At 45.9% G+C, this 23,417-nt stretch overlaps 1 protein-coding gene across 2 annotated transcripts; it reads left to right on the top strand.

The window, feature by feature from the left end:
• Positions 1 to 1,410: 1,410 nt before the first annotated feature.
• BOD1 (biorientation of chromosomes in cell division 1) lies at positions 1,411 to 10,517 on the top strand. 2 transcript variants are annotated; one of them, XM_001101185.5, is made up of 4 exons: positions 1,411 to 1,889; positions 4,790 to 4,914; positions 8,628 to 8,824; positions 9,759 to 10,517. In XM_001101185.5, exons 1-3 carry the CDS (start codon positions 1,653 to 1,655, stop codon positions 8,821 to 8,823), a joined length of 558 nt encoding a protein of 185 aa, XP_001101185.4. In that variant the 5' UTR covers positions 1,411 to 1,652; the 3' UTR covers position 8,824; positions 9,759 to 10,517. The 2 variants fall into 2 exon arrangements, with proteins under 2 accessions (XP_001101185.4, XP_014996913.3); XM_015141427.3 differs by lacking the exon at positions 8,628 to 8,824.
• Positions 10,518 to 23,417: the final 12,900 nt, after the last annotated feature.

Below are 23,417 nucleotides of genomic sequence, written 5' to 3'. Positions count from 1 at the left end.
TGAGGTCAGGAATTCGAGACCAGCCTGGCCAACATGGGAAACCCCTACCTCTACTAAAAATACTAAAATTAGCCAGGTGTGGTGGCATGAGCCTGTAATCCCAGTTACTCGGGAGGCTGAGGCAGAAGAATCGCTTGAACCCAGGAAGCAGAGGCTGCAGTGAGCCAAGATCGCACCACTGCACTCCAGCCTGGGCAATACAGTGAGACTCCGTCTCAAAAAAAAAAAAAAAATTTAAACTGTCTTGAGTACTAAATATTGGTGTGGAGAACATCCTGGATCTTTGCCAATTCTGCATCTTCCCAGGAGCCAAGGATATTGCAGAATTTGATATTTACATCCCCTCTACTGCTTGTGTAGGATGAGGAAATAACAATAGCAGACATAATTGCTGAGGTTGGGTAGGGGGAGTTGAGCTAACAATAGGCAAAAGATGAAGGGAAGAGAGGAAAATGGTGGCAGCTATGGGATTCCAATGGTGAATTGCGGCTACTTAAAAAAACTCAGGATATAAAGCCTTACCTATTGTGGGATACCAACTAGCTCTCAGGATACCTCAGGCTAAACAAGCGAGATTTAGATCCTCAAAACCTGGGTTCAAATCCTACTCTTCTACCTCTAGGTATGTGATTAGGTTAACAAACTTTCTCTGCCTCCATTTCTACGTCTGTAAATAGCAATAATGGTAGTATGTGCCTGCTTTTTAGATTATTGTGAAGCAGTGCGTGCAAAGTGCATAGCATCACTCCTGGTACTTTTTAATTATTCAATATTGGCTTATTATTATTGACAATATTTAATATTTGGGAGGAAATCCACACACATATAAGAGAGACTTAACGAAAACTTTTATTTTCTTCTTCACACTTTTCCGTTATTTTCCAATTTTCTAAAATGAGTATGCATTGCTATTAACACCCAAAGGAGGGAAACCCACAAATTTCTGAACAATAGACGTTTGACTGTTTCAACTTTTCCGGAATTTCCCGGAACACGTTGTTCAAGGAGGACATGGGGGTGCATGCTAAAAGCACGGATTGCTAGGTCTCGATCCGTAAATACTAGGTCAAAATCTTTAAGAAATAATTCTGGTAATCTATACTTTTAACCAGCTCCACAGATGACTGTTACAATCAGGCACTCCTGGGACGTGTTGATTGAATGGGAAGTCAGCAGAGAGTGGGCGGGGAAGGCCAGGCGGGTTGCAGCGATCACGAGGAGTGCGCCTACAATTCCCATATTGCCCCGCGAAATAGCGACGAGCAAGCCAGAGCCCTGCCGGGAGTTGTAGTTTCCCTTGCTAGGCCGCTGCCTATAAAGAACGCCGGAGATGGCTACAGAAAACTTCCCGCCCCACAATGCAAAGGCCAACGGCGACGCCATCTAGGGCGCGCCTGGAATCGAGCAGGCAGTTTCTGCCGCGTCTGCCACAACCTCTGCTGTCTCAGAGCTGGCCTTCGCCGCCGCCGCCCCCACCACCGCCCCCGCCGCCATCGCCACCGCCACCGCCGCCACCACCACCGTCACCTCCGCCGTTGCCGCCTTGGGGCCCTCCTCCTTCACCGCCCCCTTCGCCACCTCTACACGTTCAAGGCCTTCTGTCTTGGAGAAGAAGCTATTATCGGTCTCCCTTGTGGGCCCGGGGCACAGCCATGGCGGACGGCGGCGGCGGCGGGGGAACGGGCGCGGTGGGCGGTGGCGGAGCGGGCCAGGCCTCTGCCGGGGCAGCGACTGGCGCTACTGGGGCCAGCGGGGGCGGTGGCCCCATCAACCCGGCCTCGCTGCCACCCGGCGACCCGCAGCTCATCGCTCTCATCGTGGAGCAGCTCAAGAGCCGGGGCCTTTTTGACAGCTTCCGCCGGGACTGCCTGGCCGACGTGGACACCAAGGTAGCTGCGGCCGCCTGGGCATAGGGGAGCGGGGCTGCACGTGAGGCCGCTGGGTTGCAGCTTTGATTTTCGAAAGCCGAGAGCGAAACAAAAGATAGCTTAAAAATCTCAGCAGTGAGGTCTTACACCGCTTGGGGCAGTACGGAGAGCTTTCTGAGCGATGCACACGTGGGTTCCCGCCTGGTCATTTACTAGCTGTGATTTTACCCAGTCGCTTCTCCGAACTTGGGGTTTCGATGTGGATTTTAGAGCCTAGACCCTGTCATTCCCAAGATGGAACTCCTCTAAGGCCCTTAGTAACAAACTTCGAAACCAAGTAGTTAAGCAAGCGTGCTTTAGAATTTCCACCTGTTCCGTACTCACCACTGAGAAGCTGGCATTAAACAATGATTTGAACACACAGTCTTCACCATTTTATAACTGTTTATACCTTTTCTCTAGCTTAGTGTTTTGCAGACTTTAGTACGGCGTTGAATTAAGATAAATTGTAGAAACAGCACCCTTATTTTGCACTTCATCATTGATTAAAGGAGATTTGGTGCCTAGTTTAGATCTTAATGCCATAGGTCAGTCCCACCGATAAAACACTATTTCACTTTACCTACTTGTCAGAGTGGTTTGGATTCAGTGAAATAATGGGTGTTAAGTATCAGACATACAGTAGTTGCTGGAATGTTCATTTTCTCCCTTTTCAAAACTTGCCTAACCACGACTATGGTTGTAGGTTAGGAGACTCTTGTCACTGGACTCCTACAGGGTAGTAATTTCTCCTACCAAAGCCTGTCATGGAAACATTTTGCTTACCTCACAGCAAGATTGTGAGCTTAGAATTAGACCTTCAGATAGGGAAAAACCCTAGTCTGTTTATTCATTGAACGTTTATTGGCCTCTAGTTGCCAAACTGTGTGATTACAGGAATAAGTCACTACCCCATCCTCAAAGCTTATAGTCTAGGATAGAAAACTGACCTGTAAACCAGGTGGTAAATACGTATGTAGAGAGAGAAAGTGGTATACACTGTTACTTCTCCAAGAAGAAAATCCCATCTAGAAGTACTGTCCTTGAAACAAAGTAATTTCATACATATACATCCCAGATATGTATTGACAGAGCTTTCACCTTTCCTAGGACAAATTCTCCATTCATATTTCTTATATTCCGTTAGGTTTTGTGTGTGATTTTAAAACAAAAACGACTACAGTAGCCCGCCCCATCCAAGGTTTTGCTTTCTGCGGTTTCATTTACCCAATTGTTGCGGTATGGAAGTACTTGTGTTCAGGTAACCCTTATTTTACTTCATAATGGCCCTCAAAGAAATTCATGCGTAGTGTATATAGGGTTCAGTACTACCTGAGGTTTCAGGCACCCACTGGGGGTCTTGGAACGGATCCCCTGAGGGGAAAGGGACTACTGTCTTGAGCGACTGTTGAGGGAGAGTGGTTGGAACCTTCCCATGTTCAGCTCCTTAGCTCTTCCTTCTATTACAGGTTGTTTTAATTCTTGAAGATAATGTTTTTTCAGGCATATGTTATCTGAGACCTTCGTTGCTTTAGCCCAATGGTTCTCAAAGTGTGGTGCTTGGATTAACACCAGCATCACCTGAGAACTTGTTAGAACTGCACATATTGGGCCCCACCCCAGACTGCTGAAGTAATTAGGGGAAATTGAACAGATGTCTGTAATTTGCAGTGCATCCAAAAACAAATAGAACTGATAAGCGAACAGGTGGAGTGGTTGGTAGTACAGTAAAACGTTGAGTGGGCTCATGAGTTCCTTTGACTTCTTGAACTGAGATTATTCTGTATCACCTGGGTTTGTTACATGTTTTGGTGGTGATGTTCACTGACCTTTGTCCTTTTTCAATAAACAGTTTGTATCATCTCAAACCAGGTGAGTTCTTTTGAGTAGAAGGTGTGGTATCAGGATTTATGCTTACAAGGGACAAAAATAATCCTAACTGCTTTATGCAAAGGGGAGAATCTATTGCCTCATGGAATCCAAGGAAGGATTGAATGAACAAACTCTCCCAGAGGGTAGGCATGCATTTGGAACCAGATATTCCCCACTCGTTCTATGTCTTTCATCTCTGTTGATTCCTGTTTTACTGTTGCTTCAGAGTGGAATCATCCATTTGGTTACTAGCATCTCTTGATTACATTTTACAGCTTCTTCCTCTCGAGAGACTGTCAGCTCCAATTTGAGAAATCCCAGGGAATGTGTGCATTGTCTTAGCATGGCTCAGGCACCCATTCCTGTGGCACCCTCTGCCCTACCCTCGTGAAAAGAGGAAGACAGTTACTAGAAAGAAGGCGTTGCTAGGCAGATAGCACATGGTATCGGTGAATTTTACTCCTCTGCCCCCATTTCCTTGCCTTTCTCTTTTCCAGGTTTAGTGGAATCTTTGAGTTTGCTTTCTCAGCCTTTCGGAAGAGGCCAGTTGTGGAATTGAGGCCTGCTGATTCCTTTGTCAACTTCATTTCCCTGTTAGCAAACTTTGCCACAGTAATGCTGCATAACAAACTGAATCTCAGCAGCTTATAACCAGCACGGTTCACATGTTCACGGGGCAGCTAGGAAGGCTTCAGCTGGTGGCTTGGCTGCAGGCTGCTCAAATGTGGGTCCAGGCTATGGGTTGATGTCAGGCCTGTTGCATGTAGAGTTACTTAAAAGTAAATGGAATAATATAAGTAAAGCGCCTGGCATTGTGCCCACCCACCATCAAGTGGGCACTTGTGTTAACCATTAATTCCTGACTGCCACACTGCATGGTGATCGTCATGCATAATGGAAGTGTATTTAGGCTTGATAACGTTTCTGTGAAAAGCAATGTTCTGAGAGACTAAGTTCAAAACTTTGGTGCATGTAACTTCTGACCTTGCCTCCTCTTTTTAACATTTTAGCCAGCTTACCAAAACCTGAGGCAGAAAGTGGATAATTTTGTGTCAACACATCTGGACAAGCAGGAATGGAATCCTACAATGAACAAAAACCAATTGCGAAATGGTCTGAGGCAGAGTGTGGTTCAGTAAGTAAGCAGAATTTAAAGCTTTTGAAAAGGCAGTAATCGCAAGTGTGATGCACAAGAAGGTTGAGGTCTCTGTTTAGTCAAGGTTGATGGGACTTTATATCAAGTATCACTTAGGAGTTGCAGCAGTCTGCTCCTTTATTACAGTTAAGGTTAAAGTAAGCAAAGTACTCAATTGAAATTCCAGTTTCTGCAGCCTGTGAAGGCCTCTTGTGTGCATCTCTGCTGGGTGCATCGAAAGACATTCCAAATTATGAGACATGTTCCCTGCTCTTTGAAGTTTCAGTGTCGTCCAAACATATATGTGAGTTTTATACCAAGATATCAGGGTTTGGATCTTGGGCAAGAGGAGCTGGATCTTTATTCTCACAGGTGAATGTAAGTTAAATTCTTTGAGTCCACCAGGGCTGCCACCTCTAAAGTGTAATGGTGGCCGCTTTCAGGAAGGCATAGTCTTAACAAAGTATTGTACTTCACAGTAACAAACTGAACCTTAGTTAATGAAGGTGCTATTGATAGCTTATCTGAGTGACTTCACTGTCACTGGGCACAAAAGTGGAGGAGGGTCATGGAATCTGGTCATAACATTCATGAGCTAACAGTTACGGAAATGGGAGAACACATTAGTGATTGCCTGGGGGTAGGGATGGGAGGAGGGGCGAGTGTGACTTGAAAGTGGTAGCACGAGGGGAACTTGCGATAGTGCAGTTAAGTATCTGAGTTGTGCTGTGCTTATGTGCAGCAACTCGTAAAGTTGCATGGAGCTACACACACAAGTCAGTGCAAGTGTAACTGAAGTCTAAATAAGGTCTGGATTGGACCAGTGTCATTTTCCTGGTTTTGATACTGCACTGTAGTTATGCAAGGTGCTAACATTAGAGCTGGCTGGGTGAAGGGTGCATGTGGAACTCCCTGGACACTTCACAACTTCTGTGAATCTGCAGTGATTTTTAGATTTTTAAAGTTTTTAAAAGTGTTTTACTAACAGGCTAGTACTTCCAATATGGCTGAATGCTGGGAAGAAGCCTGATAGCAGAAGATGCCCGGTGCCTTGTCATTCTGGGGTCAGTACCGAGTGCCTTTCCCTTTCTGCAGAGAGCAGACTGGTGGCACCAGGCTCTTTCAGAGAGAAGGGGACAGTAGCTGCCCCTTACTGAGCAACTCTTTATTACATGTCTGGCACTGGTCTTTACATATATCACTCATCCTCACAAAAAACCTATTTCACAGCTGAAGTCACTTGTGTTTACCCTATCTTGAGTAAATCAAAACATTGAACATTTTGAAATACTTGGAAAGTTGCCGTAATTGTATGAAGGCTGTTAACATTGCTGTTGATTTCCATAATGAGCATGGATGTCATTCTAGAAGAATCCATGTGGCACTTCTTTTTGCATTTCTTTAGTAGGAATTGTAATACCAAAAAGTGCACAGAAATACAGTAAAACAGATAATGAGAACATCCCTTAATCACCCAGGTCAAGAAATGAACTCACACCCTCCCAGAATAGCCTAGGCCCAGACATACCTTCCTCCTTTCAGAAGTTTGCTGTATTCCTGACTTTACGCCAATCATTTCTTCTCTTCATAGCTTTTACCACCTCGGTGAAATTTTTTTTTTCCTGCTTTTTGATTTGACTTAGAATGTGTTTAACCTGAAAACATGAACTTGGCTTTAATACTGGGACATTTCTCCACAATTCTCGCTAGCATTTTGAATTTGAGGCAAAATCTACTGGAGTTTTGAAATGCAGACTTTCTGCTTGCCCCCGGGTGCTCTCCGCAGATGGACATTGCAGGCCTTCAGAGCATTGGCTCACTGGCCTAGCTGTTCTGGCCCAGATGCTGTAACCCAGTGCCACAGCCTAGAGGGTTTAACAGGAAATTAGCCTGTACTGACTTATGAACTGAATTATGACAAATAACTCTTTTAACTATACAATATTTGTTCATTCCATCTTCTACGTTAGGCTCCTGACAAGATTTTATGTTTTCCTCAAAAGCTTTAAGAATCTCCAGGAAAGTGAGCTGCACTCCCTTGGTACTTGGTTTCCCCTGATCAGGGGTTTTGGTCAGTTGGGGACGCTTTAACAAAGCGCCGTAGACTAGGTGGCTTGTAAACCATGGAAATGTACTTCTCACCATTCTGGAGGCTACAAGTCCAAGACCAAGATGGCAGCATGGTCAGGTTCAGGGGAAGGCCTTCTTCCAGGCAGCAGACTGCCTACTACTTCTTGTTCTTGTGTGGTGTGAAGAGAGCTAGCTAACTTCCTGGGGTCCCTTTTGTAAGGGCATAGATTGCATTCATGGAGGCTCTGTCCTCATGACCCAATCCCCTCCCAAAGGCCCTACCTCCAAATGCCATCACATTAAGGATTAGATTTCAACATAGGAAGTTTGGGGGACACAGGCATTTAGTTCATAATATCAAGCTTTTACATCTAGTAAAGACCCCTGTGAATCCGACTCAGGAAGTGGTTTGGTAAAGTTGGAAAGGTATTGGCTTGTGACTGAGGAGAGGTGGCTTTGCTTTATAACTGACCCATAGCCTGATGCTAAGTGTGCTGTATTTAACAATGCTCATCACTAAGGGCAGATACTGTCGAATGCCTGGTCTACCTGAAAATGTGCCCTTCAGTGCTCTGGTGGTGGTGTATTTACATCTAGGCTTCCTGTCGATAAGCTGTTAGTTACCATTGAATCCGGGAAGCACTTTACACACTAATCATCTTTCCCAGTTCAGGGCCTGCTTCTCGTCTTTGTCATGATGTACATTTACTCATGTCTTTCGTTTGCTGTGCCCTGACAGACTATTTACCCAGTTGCTGCCTGGCCTATTTTTGCCCAAGGGCTTAAATGGCCTCCAAAGTTTCAAGTCTACGGGAAAATAAGTAAAACCTGCCCACATGCTTGTGATGGTATTGGAATATTTCAATCCTTTGAGAAGAACACTTCACTTTGAACCTTATGGGCTGTTTTCCAGACTGTCCAAATGTGATTTATTTCCTCTTACCATCATTTCCAGTACCCTGTCCCAAGTGTTTGAATATAGACATTGATATGCTCTGACTTTTGCTCTACTTCAGAAAGGATTGGGGATGTAATTTAGCTCTCCAGAGCTGGGAACTAATTTGTTTCTTGTCTATTTCTTGTTTGCCTCCGAGTTGCTTATTATGTGTTACAGGTAGCAGCCGCCGCTAAAGGCCATGGTGAGTTGCTGGTGATGTAAATACTCCCAGCCCTGACTGATCTGCCTTGTTTAAGATGTGAGGATTAGTAAACAGGTTGCTGCTGGAGCTTCTGCTTAGGCTATCAAGAGAATAAATGTTGAAGGAAATGGAGGGAAATTCAAAGCTCACTGGCTTTGACAGTATGAGGAAGGTTTTCAGCGCCACACGTGTCAGATTCTTTCTTGCCATGCTGTCATTTGTTGTTTGGGGGCAGCCCACTTACTTTTGTTTTGCTCCTTTGTATAAGTTTGGGTGATTGTGGATAAGATTGTGCAGTAGGAATAACAGCTGCTGGTTGAGAATTGCCCCTCGAAAGTGAAAATAGCTTGAGCTGTATGTGGTAAGTGGATTGACCTCTAAACTCCCTGGATGGGCTGTAGCTTTGAAGGTGGACATTTATTGGGCTCCCACATGACACTTATTGGGGCTAAAGATGAATCCCAAAGGAACTAAATAACAGAATGATCTGTTTGTCTCCACAAGGTCAGGGATGTTGGAAGCTGGAGTAGACAGGATTATTTCTCAGGTGGTGGATCCAAAACTTAACCACATCTTCAGGCCACAAATAGAACGAGCAATTCATGAGTTCCTGGCGGCCCAGAAAAAAGCAGCTGTGCCAGCACCCCCTCCAGAGCCTGAAGGCCAGGACCCTCCAGCTCCATCTCAGGACACTTCCTAAGGTCCAGTATCCTATCTTCTGTCCAGGAGCATGCATCTCTGGCTTGTAGATATGTAAAATGGATAGGAATGGGGTAGGCCATAATTGAGGATCATTCAGAAAGTATTTACTGCAGATGGACTTCACCTACTGTTATGAGTCATTTTTTTACTGAGAACTAATCAGAAATTAGACTGATTTTCTGTTCCACCAGAGCTAAACATGTAAGCTATGAATAGATGCTTCATTAGAAATCAACTGGGATGATTGGTGTGCATAAGGGAGATTCAAATGAGAGTCTTATTTTGCTGAAATGTTTAAGTGAGTCTCTCCCCTGGACATGAGTTAACTTGGGCTTGCGATTTTATTTAAAATCAAGCAGTGCCTTCTGAAGTGGTATCCTAAATGGGATTCAGAGTCCGCTTTGAGTGCGACTCAATTCCGTGAATTTAGAAGGAGTTTGTTTACCACTATTGATTACCATGGGATTCTTCTGTTAGGAACACTCCCCCTTTTAAAATTAAATTTGGAATTAAATGTAATTTTTAAAAAGCTCTAGATGTACAAAAGAATGCTTTTTGCAGGTTTTGGGAGACATTAGTATGAGCAGTGATGAAGTTAACAGTGGACTCTTAGCCATTGTTGGTGACCGTTGGGGTATATTTTATCCCTTCATTCTGATGTTGGTGTTCGGTTTTTAAGATTCTCTGGGATGCCTATTCTTAATCAGTAAGTGAGGTGAATTGACTAGGGCATTTTGAGCGTCAGTGATGAACAACGCAAGAGCATCCGGATTGTCTTTTTGCGCCTCTATCGAGAGAAGCCCTTGAGTCCTATATGGAGTGTAAAACATTCATTTTAAGTCTTTTTAATTGTAAATTTCTTTAGGAACATAAAAGTGAATATAGTCTCTTATCAATAAATAACATTTGGATATGATTATCTTTCCTTTTTAGAATATACCTGACACCTTTTGAAAGCTAATTTCTGGTGAAGAAGTGGATTGGGTTACGTAAGAGTGCAACTTCAGACCGAAGATAGGCCAAGGTCGTCACTGATCTCAAGATTTCAACCCTGACTACGGGCAGTGACCAGATTGAAAGGGGAGCAAGTTCGGCAGTGGGAAAGTTGACTATGTCGCCCCCTGCATTGTGCTGCCATTTGGCCAGCCTGTCCAAGGGCATGACACCAAGTAGACACTACAGAGAGAAACACTACAGCGACCCAGGGTTGTCCTGAAACAGACTTTTATACTTGAACATGGAGACTGCGCGTGGACTTTAGGGTTTGTGTGGTGGAATAAACGGAAGCTACAGTGAGAACATAGCCAGTCCCAAAGACAATTTCAGAGAACAATGACAGTAAAGTTTAGCTGGGAGTTGTCTTTGACAGTGTTTATTTGATACTGTCTCTCAGAGTTTGCAAACCAGATTGTACAAGTCATTAGCATCAGATAGCTTTAAAGTTGTGACCTTCTTGTACATGAATCTTCTAGCCAGTTTCCTTTCCTTTGTAATAGGTAATGAGACATGAAATCCTAGAATGTGTGAGAAGTTCAGACAGTAGGCATAAGGAAACTCGTTTGCAGGCTGTCTGTCCAGGGCTGCTTCCTGTCCTGAAGGGGCCAGTGAATCTTGGGTATGTTTATTTTATCCTCACATTTGTGGTTTTTTAGAAGTGAATGGTCAATAAATGGCTTATCTTTCATAATAAAATCATTTGATACTCTTACTTCGAAGCTTCAGCTGAAGCTTAGACCTCAGGTCTGGGAAGGGCAGCCGTTGTGCTCTGCCTCTGCCATTTCTGTGCACCACACGTGATCTACTGGCAGTGAGCATTGGTACCTAGAACTTAGAACTATGAAACTAGGAGGTGTGGCTAGAAGTGGGCTGCTTCTCTCCTCCCTGAGCCATTACTGACACTAGTCTTTAGTTGAGGTAGTCCATGGTGTGTGTGTCAGTGTTTGTCAACCTTGGGTGTGCAGAAGTAGCACCTGAGGATTTGGGGAAAATGCATTTTCTGATTAAGACGTTTTGGGGTGGGACCTAGGAGTGTTTCTGACAAGCTGCCAGGTGATGCTGATGCTGCGAGGCCTCTGAACATACTGTGTATAATAAGCCTTGGATAATATATCCAAGATTATGTCAAACTAAGAGTCTGGTTCTTGGTTGAGTCTACTACTGCATATTACTGCTAATCTGATCAAAATCTTAACCAATTCAGTTGGTTCCCTGTTAAGACAAAGGTTCCACTTCCACCTTTACCATGAATACCCCTATATTAGGACTGCAGTACCATATTCAGCAAGATGTTTGGTAGCATGTGCCCTCATTTTAAAGCAAACTGGCCACACGTTTAAGACAGGTGCAAGTTATATCTGAAGTGTGGTCTGTTCCCACCCAGTAGGTGCAGTTCCATTTCAAGCTGCCTTACAGTTGCAGGAGTCAACAAAGTTCTTAACCCCAGAGAATGGGCCCTCCAGTCCTCTCTACTACGAGGCAGACACGGAGTGGCCAGAATTACCAGTCCTGTGCTTGCAGAAAAGCTGCTCAGACTACCTGGAGTGTCTTTACAGGACCGCATAGCTTTAATGCGATGTTCTCTGTGAGGCATCCTTCACATGGCTACTTTGTGTTGACCCTCCCAACATCTTGCCTATCCCGCACTGACCTCAACTAGCAACAAAAAGGGCAAAATCCCAGAGAAAGCTTCACCCTTTCTGCCCCCAAATGCTCCATTAACTGTATTTTATATATGTTTTTGGAAGACAGTTTTTGGTTCATCTCAGTTCTCTTACTTTGCTTTTTCTATTACTGGAGATGGCTGGGCCAGTTGATGAGAAACACCCTAATTTTCACAAAATGTTAAATGTGCCAAATACCAAAGAGTTTCTATTGTTTTTTGTGTTAAGTCATTGTGTTATATCTGCCAAGAGTCACCTAGATTAGACATTATTTCATTTGAAAAAAAATGGAGCAGAACATGAGATTATAGAGGTAACTGGGCACATCATTACTGTTGGGATAGACGATGGACTTTTTGGCTCTTAGCAACACTGAAAGGGAAGACATGCCTAGATTGGTTTGGGTAACCATATTCAGATTGGCATACACAAGAAGACGAGTCAAGACAACAGCACCAGAAGGGTTAGGGGAAAGCAAGCCAGCCTCTTCCTCCTTAGGAACTGGTCACCAGGTAAGCGTCTTCGCATCCTCAACTGAGTTCTCATGCTTTAATTGGGTTTGTGATGCAGAATCTGGAAAAACTCTGTATGTTCTGAGATCCTGAGGAAGACAAGACCACCAAAAACTTCCACCTCTTAAACACACCCTTGCTTAATTCTTTCCTAAACAAGAAATTAGCTGTCACTGACCTCAAACCAGTTAGGCCTCTCTCTCTCTCTAGTTGGAAAAACCGCTGCTATTTGCAAAAGCCCAGTAAAACACAGAGCTAATACATGAACAAATATTACCAACACTTGCAAGCCAATTGCAGTCATGAGTATCTTCAGAGCCCCATCATGTAAGGTGGGGGTCAGCAGAGGCAGGAAGACGGGTATCATTTTGAAGCCCAGTTCTTTTGTCTGGGACGGCATCTGTGATTGTTATGGAGGTCCTTGCTTCTGGCACATTTCCGGTTACCAGCTTAGATGTTTGGTATTGCCAGCTCACCTCAACCCAGTCCTGATCATTTTATCTTTTGGCCTTTAGTGAGGTTTGTGGCTTCTGTAGCAAAATTTAAGGAATGGTTTTATCCTGTTTCCATCATTTTGCCTTAGCCTCTATTTACTCATCAGATGGGTGGAGGGTCAAGGTTTCTATGCATTCTGTGTCACCCACTAGCGCAGTGAACTGAATAAGTGCTAACATCCATTACAACAGTGGTTCTGAACAGATAATCCCCAACCAGCAGCATCAGCATCACCCTGGGACTTGTTACAAATGTGGCCCCCACCCCAGACTCGGAGATGTGGAGGGCCCCAGCAAGCCTTCCAGGTGCACACTAAAAGTCACGTTTGCTTAAGAAACATTTTAATTCATAGTTGTATGTGTGTCTAACAGCTCCTAAAGGGCAAGACTAGTATGTCATTTAAAAAATTCTCCCATAGTCCCTTGGAAGTTCCCAGAAGAAGAGGAGAATCAAATATGGGTGCATACTAGAAGTCTATTTTAGCCTTTCTGACTGCCAAATATATGGTGTATTTTCCCCACAAAGGTACTCATCCTGCTCCATGGAAGATCCCAAAGTGCCATCTAGTCTCTGCATCCAACCCAAGGTTCAGGACATCTCTACAGTGGGGACTAGGCAGCTCCTCTGTTAGACCTAAGAATTAAAACTCAGGTTGTCTGCCCAACATCCCACTTGATAAGCAACAGGAATATTTAGAACAGGGAAGAATGAGAAACCTCGCCGTTCTGCCCCATAGCAATTCCTAATCCCAGTGGGCAGCTGCTGTGAGGCCACTTCACCTAGGCTGGCAGATGTTGCTTGTTGAGGACTGGGTTCCATTCTTTAGCAGGGGTCTCCCCATTCCATTGTCCTCTGTGGCCTCTGGCTTCACCCTCTGCTAGGTTCTTTCTTTTTCCATTATCCTGCGTTTCCTTCCTCCTCTTCGGCCACACCCAGGAGAGACATTCAAGAATCTGTTAGAGGTTGTGCAGCCTTCTCAATCCTCATCCTCTAGGAGATTGGAGACCCAAGGAACATTTTAAGTTTTGAACAGAGACTTCTGGAACCTGGGCTTGTGGGTTTGGTTTGTTTTTGTCAGAATGAGCTTCAAAAATGTAGCAGGAATTTTACCTGATTGATTCCAATCAGTAACATGGGCCAGAAGCCACACTCAGTTCTTTTTTGTGACTCAGTTCTCAAATCTGCTGTATTTCTTCACTCCCTTACCCTTATGCTTCTCTAGATTTAAACTTTGAGTCTAGATTTACACCTGTGGGGCCTCTGTGCTAAAAAAAAAAAAAAAAGAAAAAAAAAAGCCAGATTTTTTCCCCTGAGCCATTTTGTCCAGCTGGAAAGTTTGCTTGGGTGCCACCTCCTTAATCATCACACTGAGGCCTTTGTCATGCCACTGTTCTCTGCGTTTGTGTCTTGTTGTTTGGAGCCAAGTTAGTTTACTTATTCAGCATTATAGGTTCTCGAATATCTGGACTGTCCCTTAATTTCTGCTGACAAACCGGAAAACTTGTCTGCGGGCTCATTTCTTTCTCGTAAGATCTTCCAAATACCGTCAACCACCCATACCATTGGCATTCTGCTTTCCACCTCTTCCCTTACAGCCACTGGTTCATTAGGTGTGTAAATGCCCTGAGTTACTGCTGCCCAGTACATCCTCCTTCTACTATGTTGGTTTATTTGCATTTTTGTAGCTTGCAACTAAAAAATGTCCTGACCAATTGTCTCATAGCATTTGTTTGATTTACCCATTAGTGGTTCTCCGGTTGGTAGATGTTTTCTTCAGCTGACAGATCAGGTTTGTACTTCTGCTGTATTTAAAATTAAACTTTTTACATGTGAATAACTGAAGATGCACATGTAATTTTTAAAAAATAATAGACTGTATAAACATTGATATTTACCCGATTTCCCCAATGGTAATGTTTTGCAAAAAGGTGGTACAATATCACAACCAAGGTTGCTTTATTTAAAAACTGATGGCCTCTGCCTTTATTTCTGGCTATTTGCACATCAAGAAGTCTTTTGTGAGTTTGCCAGTGCTATTATTGAGCCTACTTTTGTGTTGAGGTTGGTCAGGAGGTTTTGTTTTGATTTGGTGTGTGTGGGTAATGGTTTGTTCATGCCATGTGTAATATATGGCACAAGTGTGCCAAGCAGTGCACTTTGCCATAGGACTACAGCAGTGGCCAGGACAGACGTGGCCCTTCCCCTAATAGTGGACACATCTCACTGGTTTCTGTGAAGCTAAGGGAAATAGTGTTTGAAGTGTCAGAATGCCACAGAGCAGACAGGAAGATCAAGGGAGAAATGCATTGAATTTATCAACAAGGGCAAGAGCAGTTTGAATGGAGAGCTGGGGGCTACTGCAAGGTGGCAGTAGGCTGAAGGGTGTGAGAGAGAAGGGGAAAGGGAGGGGTCCCTCTGGCAATTTGATTATTGTGAAAGTTGTCAGTCAAAATAGAGTCACTTATGTCAAAAACCCATACACGGCCAGGCGCAGTGGCTCACGCCTGTAACCCCAGCACTTTGGGAGGCCAAGGTGGGTGGATTGCCTGAGCTTGGGAGTTTGAAACCAGCCTAGGCAACATGGCGAAATCCCATCTCTACTAAAAATAAAAAGAATTAGCCAGGCCTGGTGGCAGGCGCCTGTAATCCCAGCTACTCGGGAGTCTGAGGCAGGAGAATTACTTGAACCCGGGAGGCAGAGGTTGCAGTGAGCCGAGATCGCACCACTGTACTCCAGCCTGGGGTGACAGAGTGAGACTCTGTCTCAAAAAAGAAAAAAAAAGCCATACACACACACAGCTGGGGAAGACCATGAAGGGAGAGGAATGCCTGATAACAGAAACTATCACAAGACTGCGAAAACCACAGCTTTGCACAGAGGCCACTGCACCCTGACAACCACACAAATTCTTCTGCGAGGACAAGTGCCCAGCAACCGCCTGTCCAGCCTTGGACTGAAGCCGCCCTTGTTATTGGTCCATGTTGTTGTAGCCAAAGATAATTATCTCAATGATGCAATCCTCTCCTTGTTTCTTTAAAAACCTTTTTCTTTACCTGCCCGAATACGCACATAGTTTACTATGGCATGCATATTCCTGTTGCAATGTCCTGCATCATGTTGTTGTTTTTTTCTTTTAGATAGACTGTTGTTTAGGTTGACACTACACATTTGTTTAAATAGATAAACTTGCAGTGGGAACACAGTCAAAGGGTACAAATGGGTTTAGCAGTGAGAAGTTTCCCAAGAGTGTCCCTCCATTCTCTCAGATGCCCTCCCCAGAAGCTGTTACCAGTTCCGTCCTTGTCTCCAAAGACACCAACGCCTGTACATTGTTACGTATGCCTTTAGCTGGGACACACTTCACCTCTCTGTCTGTGGTGGAGGTTCCTAGAGAGGAGAGGAGAGCAAGTCCAGACTTTGGGTGGCCAACAGTTCTTAAAAATAGGAAGGGAGGGCACTGGGGAAAGCAACAGCAGCCTTGCAGAGCTATGGAGTCCGTGATGAGCTATGATAAGAAGAGGAGTTCACCCAACGTGAGTGTGTGCCGTGTGCCGTCCACCCCAGCCCCTGCACTCCAGGGCTCCCTGCATGAATTCTAGCTCTGCACCACAGAAACAGAACTGTCATCCCCACTGACAAGCACTCGTCAGTGACAAGTATTAAAGCTGAGAGTCCAAGCCAGGGTTCACTTCAAAGTGGCTTTGAAAATTGGGGGGATACCCCCCAATTTTTAAAAAATTATACACATCACAAAATTTACCTCAACTATTTTTATGTATACAGGTCAGTGGTATTAAGGACACTCACATTTCTAAGCAACAATTTAACACCATCCATCTCTAGAACTTTTTATCTTCCCCATCTAAAACTCTGTACCTTTTACACAATAACTTCCCATCCCCTTCTCCCTCCAGCCACTGGCAATGACCACCACTGTGCTTCCTGTTGCTATGAGTTTGACTACTCTAGGCACCTCATATGAAGTGGAATCATACAGTATTTGTCTTTTGTGATTGGCTTGTTGCAGTCAGCAAAATGTCCTCAAGGTTCATCCATGTTGTGGCAAGTGTCAGAATTTCCTTCCCTTTTAAGGCTGAATATATTCCATTGTATGTATGTATCATATTTTGTAAAGCTACCTTTTAACCGCAACTCTGATCTAAGATGCCCAACTGTTAGTAGATACTTAATAACTTTTTAAAAGCTTTTTTCTTTGAAATGATTTCAAACCTACAGAAAAGTTGTAATACAAATAAAAATAACTTTTTCCTGAGCCATTTGAAAGCAGTTGCCGACCCAACGCTCCATCACCCCCAAGTACAAACAAGGATGACCTCAACACAGCCACAACAAAAGCATCAGGAAAGCAACTTGAGCGCGTTGCTACCATCTGATCCTCAGACCTTATTTCTGTTTTGCCAGTTGTCTCAACTACATCCTTTTTAACAAAAGGATCCAGTTCAGAATCACACATTACATTTAGTTGTCATATGCTTTTGTCTCCTTCAATCTGGAACAATTCCTGGGGAGTTTTTTAAGACTATAGGCCAGATCTTTTGTAGAATATCCCTCAAGTTGGGCTTGCCTGAGGATTCCTCATGATCCAATGCAGACTCTGGACCTTTGGCAGGAATATCCCGGATGTGATGCTGTGCTCTTCTCACTGCGTCCTGGCAGGTGCATGATTTCGTCCTTTGCTGGCGAGGTTAACTTTGATCAGGTGATTCACGTAGGTAACGCTTTTGTTCCTGTGTAATTAATTAGTTATGTAGAGAGGGACTTTAAGCCTTTGCAAGTATCATGTTCTTCATTAAACATTCACATTCCTCGATATTTCTTGGTTGGATAAAGTATTACTATGATGGTGGCCAAATGGTAATTTCCCAATTCCATCATTCCTTCTACATTTATTAGTTGGCATCCTACTGTAAGTAAAAGCTTTCTCTTTTCTCCATGTATGTGTGTACATAAGTATGTATGCGTGTATTTATTTCGAGACAGAATCTCGTTCTGTCACCCAGGCTGGAGTACAATGGTGCATTCTCAGCTCATTGCAATCTCTGCCTCCTGGGTTCAAGTGATTCTTGTGCCTCAGCCTTCTGAGTAGCTGGGACCACAGTCGTGTGCCACCACATCTGGCTAATTTTGGGGTTTTTTTGTTTTGTTTTGTTTTGTTTTGGTAGAAACGGGGTTTCACCGTGTTGGCCAGGCTGGTCCTGAACTCCTGACCTCAGGTGATCCACCCACCTCAACCTCCCAAAGTGCTGGGATTACAGGCGTGAGCCACCGCGCCCAGCCTTCCGTGTATTTATTCACCTATTTCTGTCAGTACGGACCTATGGATTCCTGTCTTATCCAGTGGATTCTAGTATCTGGTGTTACCATTTCTCTTTTGATGCTCAAATTGTCCCAGATCTGGCCACTGGATGGACAGACCCTCCTTCCAGCTGGGGCTTGCCTCATTTTCCATCCCTCCATCAGTCTTGAGCTCTTGCTTTACCTTCTGGCACGGCAGAGTGCTGCAGGCTCATCTTCTCCTTTCTCTGCGCCAGCCCCGGGAGCTGCTCTGGCTCCGGGGAGCTTTGGTTCCTTTGACTGGTGGTTAAAAATCAAATCTGGGTGCTGGATGTGCCATCGTTCCCAGGTCCTCTTGAGGTTCGTTCTAATTGCCTTCCATCCTTTAACTCTCTTTTTTCCCAACAGTCTCTCATCATCCTCAATACATTTACATTGGATCAGTCACCTCTACACAAAGCCAGTCTCTGGTTACCGCTACCCCAAGCCACAAAGATGTCCCCTCACCCCGTTTGAGCTCTGACACCCCATGCTGGTCCGCTGCTGGCCTCCATCTCCATGGACATCACCTCGCCCAGCCCTACCTGGTGACTCAGAAACCAAGGGTAAGCCCTTGATTTGATCACTACTTAAAGTCCTGCAGTATGAGCTGCAGGATCAGCTGGAATCAGCACCGTGTGACAGGTGACAGGAGGCTCAGCTGACTTAAGGCTTGGCCACAGAGGAAACAGTGGGCCACCACCTGGACAGGGTAGAACAGCAGAAAGAGGGGAGTCTGTGCAGCCAGGCTCATCACACTGTCTTCTGGTCCCCCCGCCCCTTCTGCTTTAGAGGGCCCCTGTTGTGGCTTATTGTCAGCCACTCGGCAGGACCCTGCCTGTCTCTGATGCCTGCCTAGGGCTTACTCCTCATACACCAACGTAGACCGTCTCAAACATACCCACCAAATTTGGTGAAAGTCCGTGCAACCATTTCACAAGCTGTGGAAACACACAGAAACATATTTGTATTCCATAAGTTATTAATAAGCTAAGATTTTACTGGTTTCCATTCTCAACACAAATCTCTCCATAAACACTTGGGCCAGGGGTGATGAAAACACAGGGCACATTATTGGATGAAGCCCCCATAAAGGGAGTATTGTAATACAGCACTCTGCTTCTCCTCGTTAAGTCTGTGCTGGGAATGGCTTGTGGTTTGCAGTTGTAAAATAGGACTCATTTGACTTGGAGACCCAGGACCACTCTGTCCTGCCTTGGCCCAGCTTCCTGCCTCCCCACAAGTCCCCAAGGAAGATGTTTGCACAGGAGATGCTGGTAAAGTGGCTCTTTATTATCAGTTGAGACGTTGGCCCCAAACCCTGACGCACAAGTCCAGGGGGCAGGCGGGACCACACAGGGTGTGTTTGCCCAAGCCGGTTCCAGGATGACGTGGCCTTGAACCAAAGCCAGCTTTAAGAAGGCAGCTCGGCCTGTGAATCCCGCCTAGACCCAAGTCTCGGAACTTACCCCTCTGGTGAGATGCAAGGCCTCTCCCACTTGGGGGAGAAGAAGAGAGCAAGAAAGATGGGCAACAGGAGAGGGACATGGTCCCCGGGCCCAGAGTGGAGCCAAGCTGAGGCCTGGAGCATGTCAGGTGGTGGACAAAAGGAGATGGAGAAGGCCTTTCCAGAACCAGCAGAGCTTATTCACCCCACTTGTCTCCTAAGAGAGAGGAGGATACTTCCTCCCTAGCCCCCTGAGGGAGCAGGGCCAGCTCTTGTGCCCACCCTTATCTCACAAGATGGTCATCAAGAGGGGCTGCCCAGGAATGTTGAGCCTGTGCGTGACATTGCCAGCACTGTGGCCCAGCCAGGGCCCTGGGATGTGACCGACCCTACCAGGGCTCATTCTCGCAAAAGCAAGTAGGATCTCCGTGTGATCCATCCCTGGGGGTGTCAAGGGGAGGTGGGAGCTGGCCTTTCACAACCTGCTGAGGAAAGAGGAGGTGTGTGGTTCCCAGTGGCTGCTTTGAGGAAGGTTTTTAATTGTCCTCCTTGTGGATTGACTATGGACTTGTGGCCCATCTGTGAGGAGGAAAACAGCCACATCCTTGAGGGATCAGGTCTCCCCTGCTCAACCTCTGCCTCTTTCATCCTGCATCTTTGCTTGTTCCCTGGGCTCTGAGACATGATGGTGCTCTCATGGCCAGGCTCCTTGGGAATAGAAGAGGGAAGGGAAGGGAAGGGGAGGGAAGGGCAGGGGAGGGGAGAGTAGGGGAGGGGAGGAGAGATGTAAGGAAGGAAGGAGGGAGGGAGAGGAGGGGAAGGGAGGGGAGGGGGAGGACATAGGATAAGGTATTGGAATGGAACGGAATGGGGAGGAAACAGCAGATAACAGGGACCTGTACAAAACCAGCATCACCTCCTCATCTCTTTCCACCATTTATGAAATGAGATGCTGCTGCCAAGCACTGGCATGTACAGGGCACAGAATAAGCCCAGGAGTACCAGGAGTTGTTGCTGACTCCTTTGACCATCGTGACACCCCCAAATGCAGAGCAGCCATCATCAGCCATTTCACAGGTGGATTAACTGAAGCCCAGAACTGAGATGTTACCTGGCCAAAGTTGCCCAGCCAGCCGAGGGGTGGCACAGCCAGAGCAAGAGCTTGTTCCCTGCGGGAATTCACAGGAACCCAACTCAGGACATGGACTTTATCTTACAGGGAACTAGAGCAGGATCCAAAAGATGTGGGAAAAGGGGAAAGAGAGCTGGAAAATACTGAGCATGGACACACCAGGAACATGGAAGAGAGAAGAAACAGGAGAGCTGGGGGAAAAGCAGGTTGGAGGCGGGCTTACCTGTTGGAAAGGGGGCACCTGGACATTGGGGAAATGCCAAGGCCCCTCAGCCATTTGGAAGGTGTGCAGAAGGCAGGGAGGCAGCGGCTGCCTGTCTCTGGAGTGAAAGCCCCCTGCGCTTTTATCCTAGGTGGACCCCTCAGCAGCCAGGTGACCATGGGCAAGTTCTTTGGACTCTCTGAGCCTTCACTTCCTCATCTGTAAAATGAGGGAGATGGTGTACCTGCTTCATGGGGCTGCTGTGGGAATTAGCGAGATGATGTCACTCACGTGCACAGCCCAGAGCCACCACGCAGCCCACAGTGGCAGTTATCATTGATGTGAAGAGTGAGGCTGAGCCTATGGCAGGGGTGAAGGCCCAGCCGTCTGTCCTCACGTGCACTGAGCGGTGCACTCCATGTTGTCATGCCAGCAGAGGAACCAGCAAGATTCTCTCTCTACCAAGAGAGCTTCTTGGCCTGACGGCCAGGCTCCTTCCCTCACAAGATGGAGGAGCTGGGTGATGTGTCCCCGCTCTGTCACTTCCTACCATACACAAGTCATGAGTCCTCTCTGAACCTCAGTATCCTCATCTGTAAAATGGGCTGCTTTGAGGATTATAGAGAATCCTTAAACAAGCAGTATTGGTATTAATTTTAATCAGGGAGGCAAAATAATCAAAGTGGAGATGGCCCAGACTCTGATCTCAGACAGATCAGGGCCGAAAAACCCCAGCTCCCCCACGAAGCAGCTGAGCATCCACGGGCAAGTGTCTCAGCCTCTGTTTCCTAATCCTTACGGAATAAATAACTGAGATGGAGGCGAAGCCCTTAGTTCAGTCTGGGATGTAGTAAGGACTTTTAAAAATGGTTGCTGTTGTTATTACTGCCTGTCTGTTTCACTCAGCGGGAGCCAGCCGCTGGCCTGACCTTGCTGCCTATCTCATCATTCTCATGTCCCTAACTTTCCAGCCCACTGCGGCCTGAAAGCTGTCTTTGTGGGGCAGCCACCCAAGCCCAACCGCAGCGTTTGTCCCCTCAGTGCCACTGCTATAAAGAGGACTGAGGCAGTGTAAGTAAACACCCCCCCCCCGGTGGCCTGGAGGCCACCTGCCTTGCAGGAGGTCAGTTGGAGGGGGCAGCCGGTTTGATGGAAACAACAAGAGAACCAGGGAAAGGGCGGACCACCAAAGACCCTCTGCCAGCAGAACCACAGTGGGGGTGCTGAAGCCAGAGGGCATGTAGCCTGCACCCCTGCTTCTGGCTCCCCCACCCTGCTGAGCCTGGCCGTCATCCTGCCCTGGGTTCTTTGCTCTTCTTCCAATTTGGCAGTGACCTCCCCAGAGTGAGTACCTGCCTCTCGGTGCTCCCGGCGTGCCTGTCCCCCAGATGAGGTCACAACGCAGCACTGGCAATGGGATAACCAGGCACCTCACGTGCACTTTTGCCTTTAATACGCCATCCCATGTGATCACAGATCACAGACAAAGAAACGGAATCTCCAGGAGGTAAATGGTTAGCCCCAAATCTCAGAGCTGGTAAGACACAGGGCTGGGATTGGAATCCAACTCCGGCTCCAAACCTCAGCTCTCACCCCTGCTTCTCACTGGAAAATCAATTCTGCCAGCCCCAGAGCCAACCCTCGGAGCTTCCCAGGCTCTAGTGTACCCCTCTTTGGCCAACACGCCCAGTGAAATAGAGCATGTTTATGGAATGACTATGAATTGATATAGAAACAAGAATTTGAGTGGGAAAATACTCTCTGAAGGAGATGGATTGAGCACGTATCAGTACTGTGCACGCTGCTTTACAAACACTCATTCATTTCACCCCCAAACCACCCAATGGGGCCAGTGTTCTGATTTTCATTTTACAGTGGAAGAAACGGAGACTAGAGATTAAGAAATGAAATGTGCCCAAAGGTCACACTTCGGAGGCTGATGGGGGGGGCGGGGCTGGAATGCTGGCGCCTCACTCTGCCGTTGTCAGGAGCATAGGATGAGACCACTTGAGTACAGGCCCCAGGTGCCTTCCGCTCTGTGCAGCTGGCACCCCTTGCAGACCTGGCACAGCATTGGTGACCACAAGTTTGTCCACTGAATTAACACACAGATAGATAAAGTGATGATCTCTTAGGCTTCTTGAACTTCCAGAAGCATAGTACAGGTGTTAAAAGCATGGGCCCTGGAGCCACATTGCCTGGATTTACAATCCTGGTAGCCCCTAGCAGCTGTGTGTTCTTGAGTGAGTTACTTCATTCTTCTGTCCCCTAGTTTTCTCATCTGTAATATGGGGTTATAGTAGCACCTGCCTCATTTTTCTCATCTGTAATATGGGGTTATAGTAGTACCTGCCTCATAAGGTTGATAGTAAGATCCAATGAGTAGTCAGTATTCCTAATACCTTAAAACATTTCCTGGCATAAAATAAGTGTCAATAAGTGTTTGTTAAATTAAAATCTCTCTTACATATTTATCTATTTAAGAATTTATAACTCAACTCTATAGCTGTCTTAATTTGTTTTTGGAACAAGTCATGATTGAGTGTACCTTTAAAATTAGGCATTTATCTAAGCTAGTAGCTGACCAAGCTGATATAAGCATGGTCTCTTGGTTGCTTCTGGATTTGGATACATTTGCACAAACTCTTCATTTGTATTTTATTTTACATAGGAGACATCAGGACTCTATCATGAACATTTGGTGGGGCGGGGGGTGTCCCCAGTTAGTCTTGGCCTGTGAGTCAAAGCTTTGCTATATTTCTCTTTAAGGTGAAACAATATGAAAGGAATAATTTTAAATGCCAAAGCT

Source organism: Macaca mulatta, chromosome 6 (genome assembly GCF_049350105.2).
Source record: "Macaca mulatta isolate MMU2019108-1 chromosome 6, T2T-MMU8v2.0, whole genome shotgun sequence".
In the NCBI taxonomy this organism is placed as follows: Eukaryota; Metazoa; Chordata; class Mammalia; order Primates; family Cercopithecidae; genus Macaca; species Macaca mulatta.
This window is presented reverse-complemented; position numbering and strand designations above follow the sequence as displayed.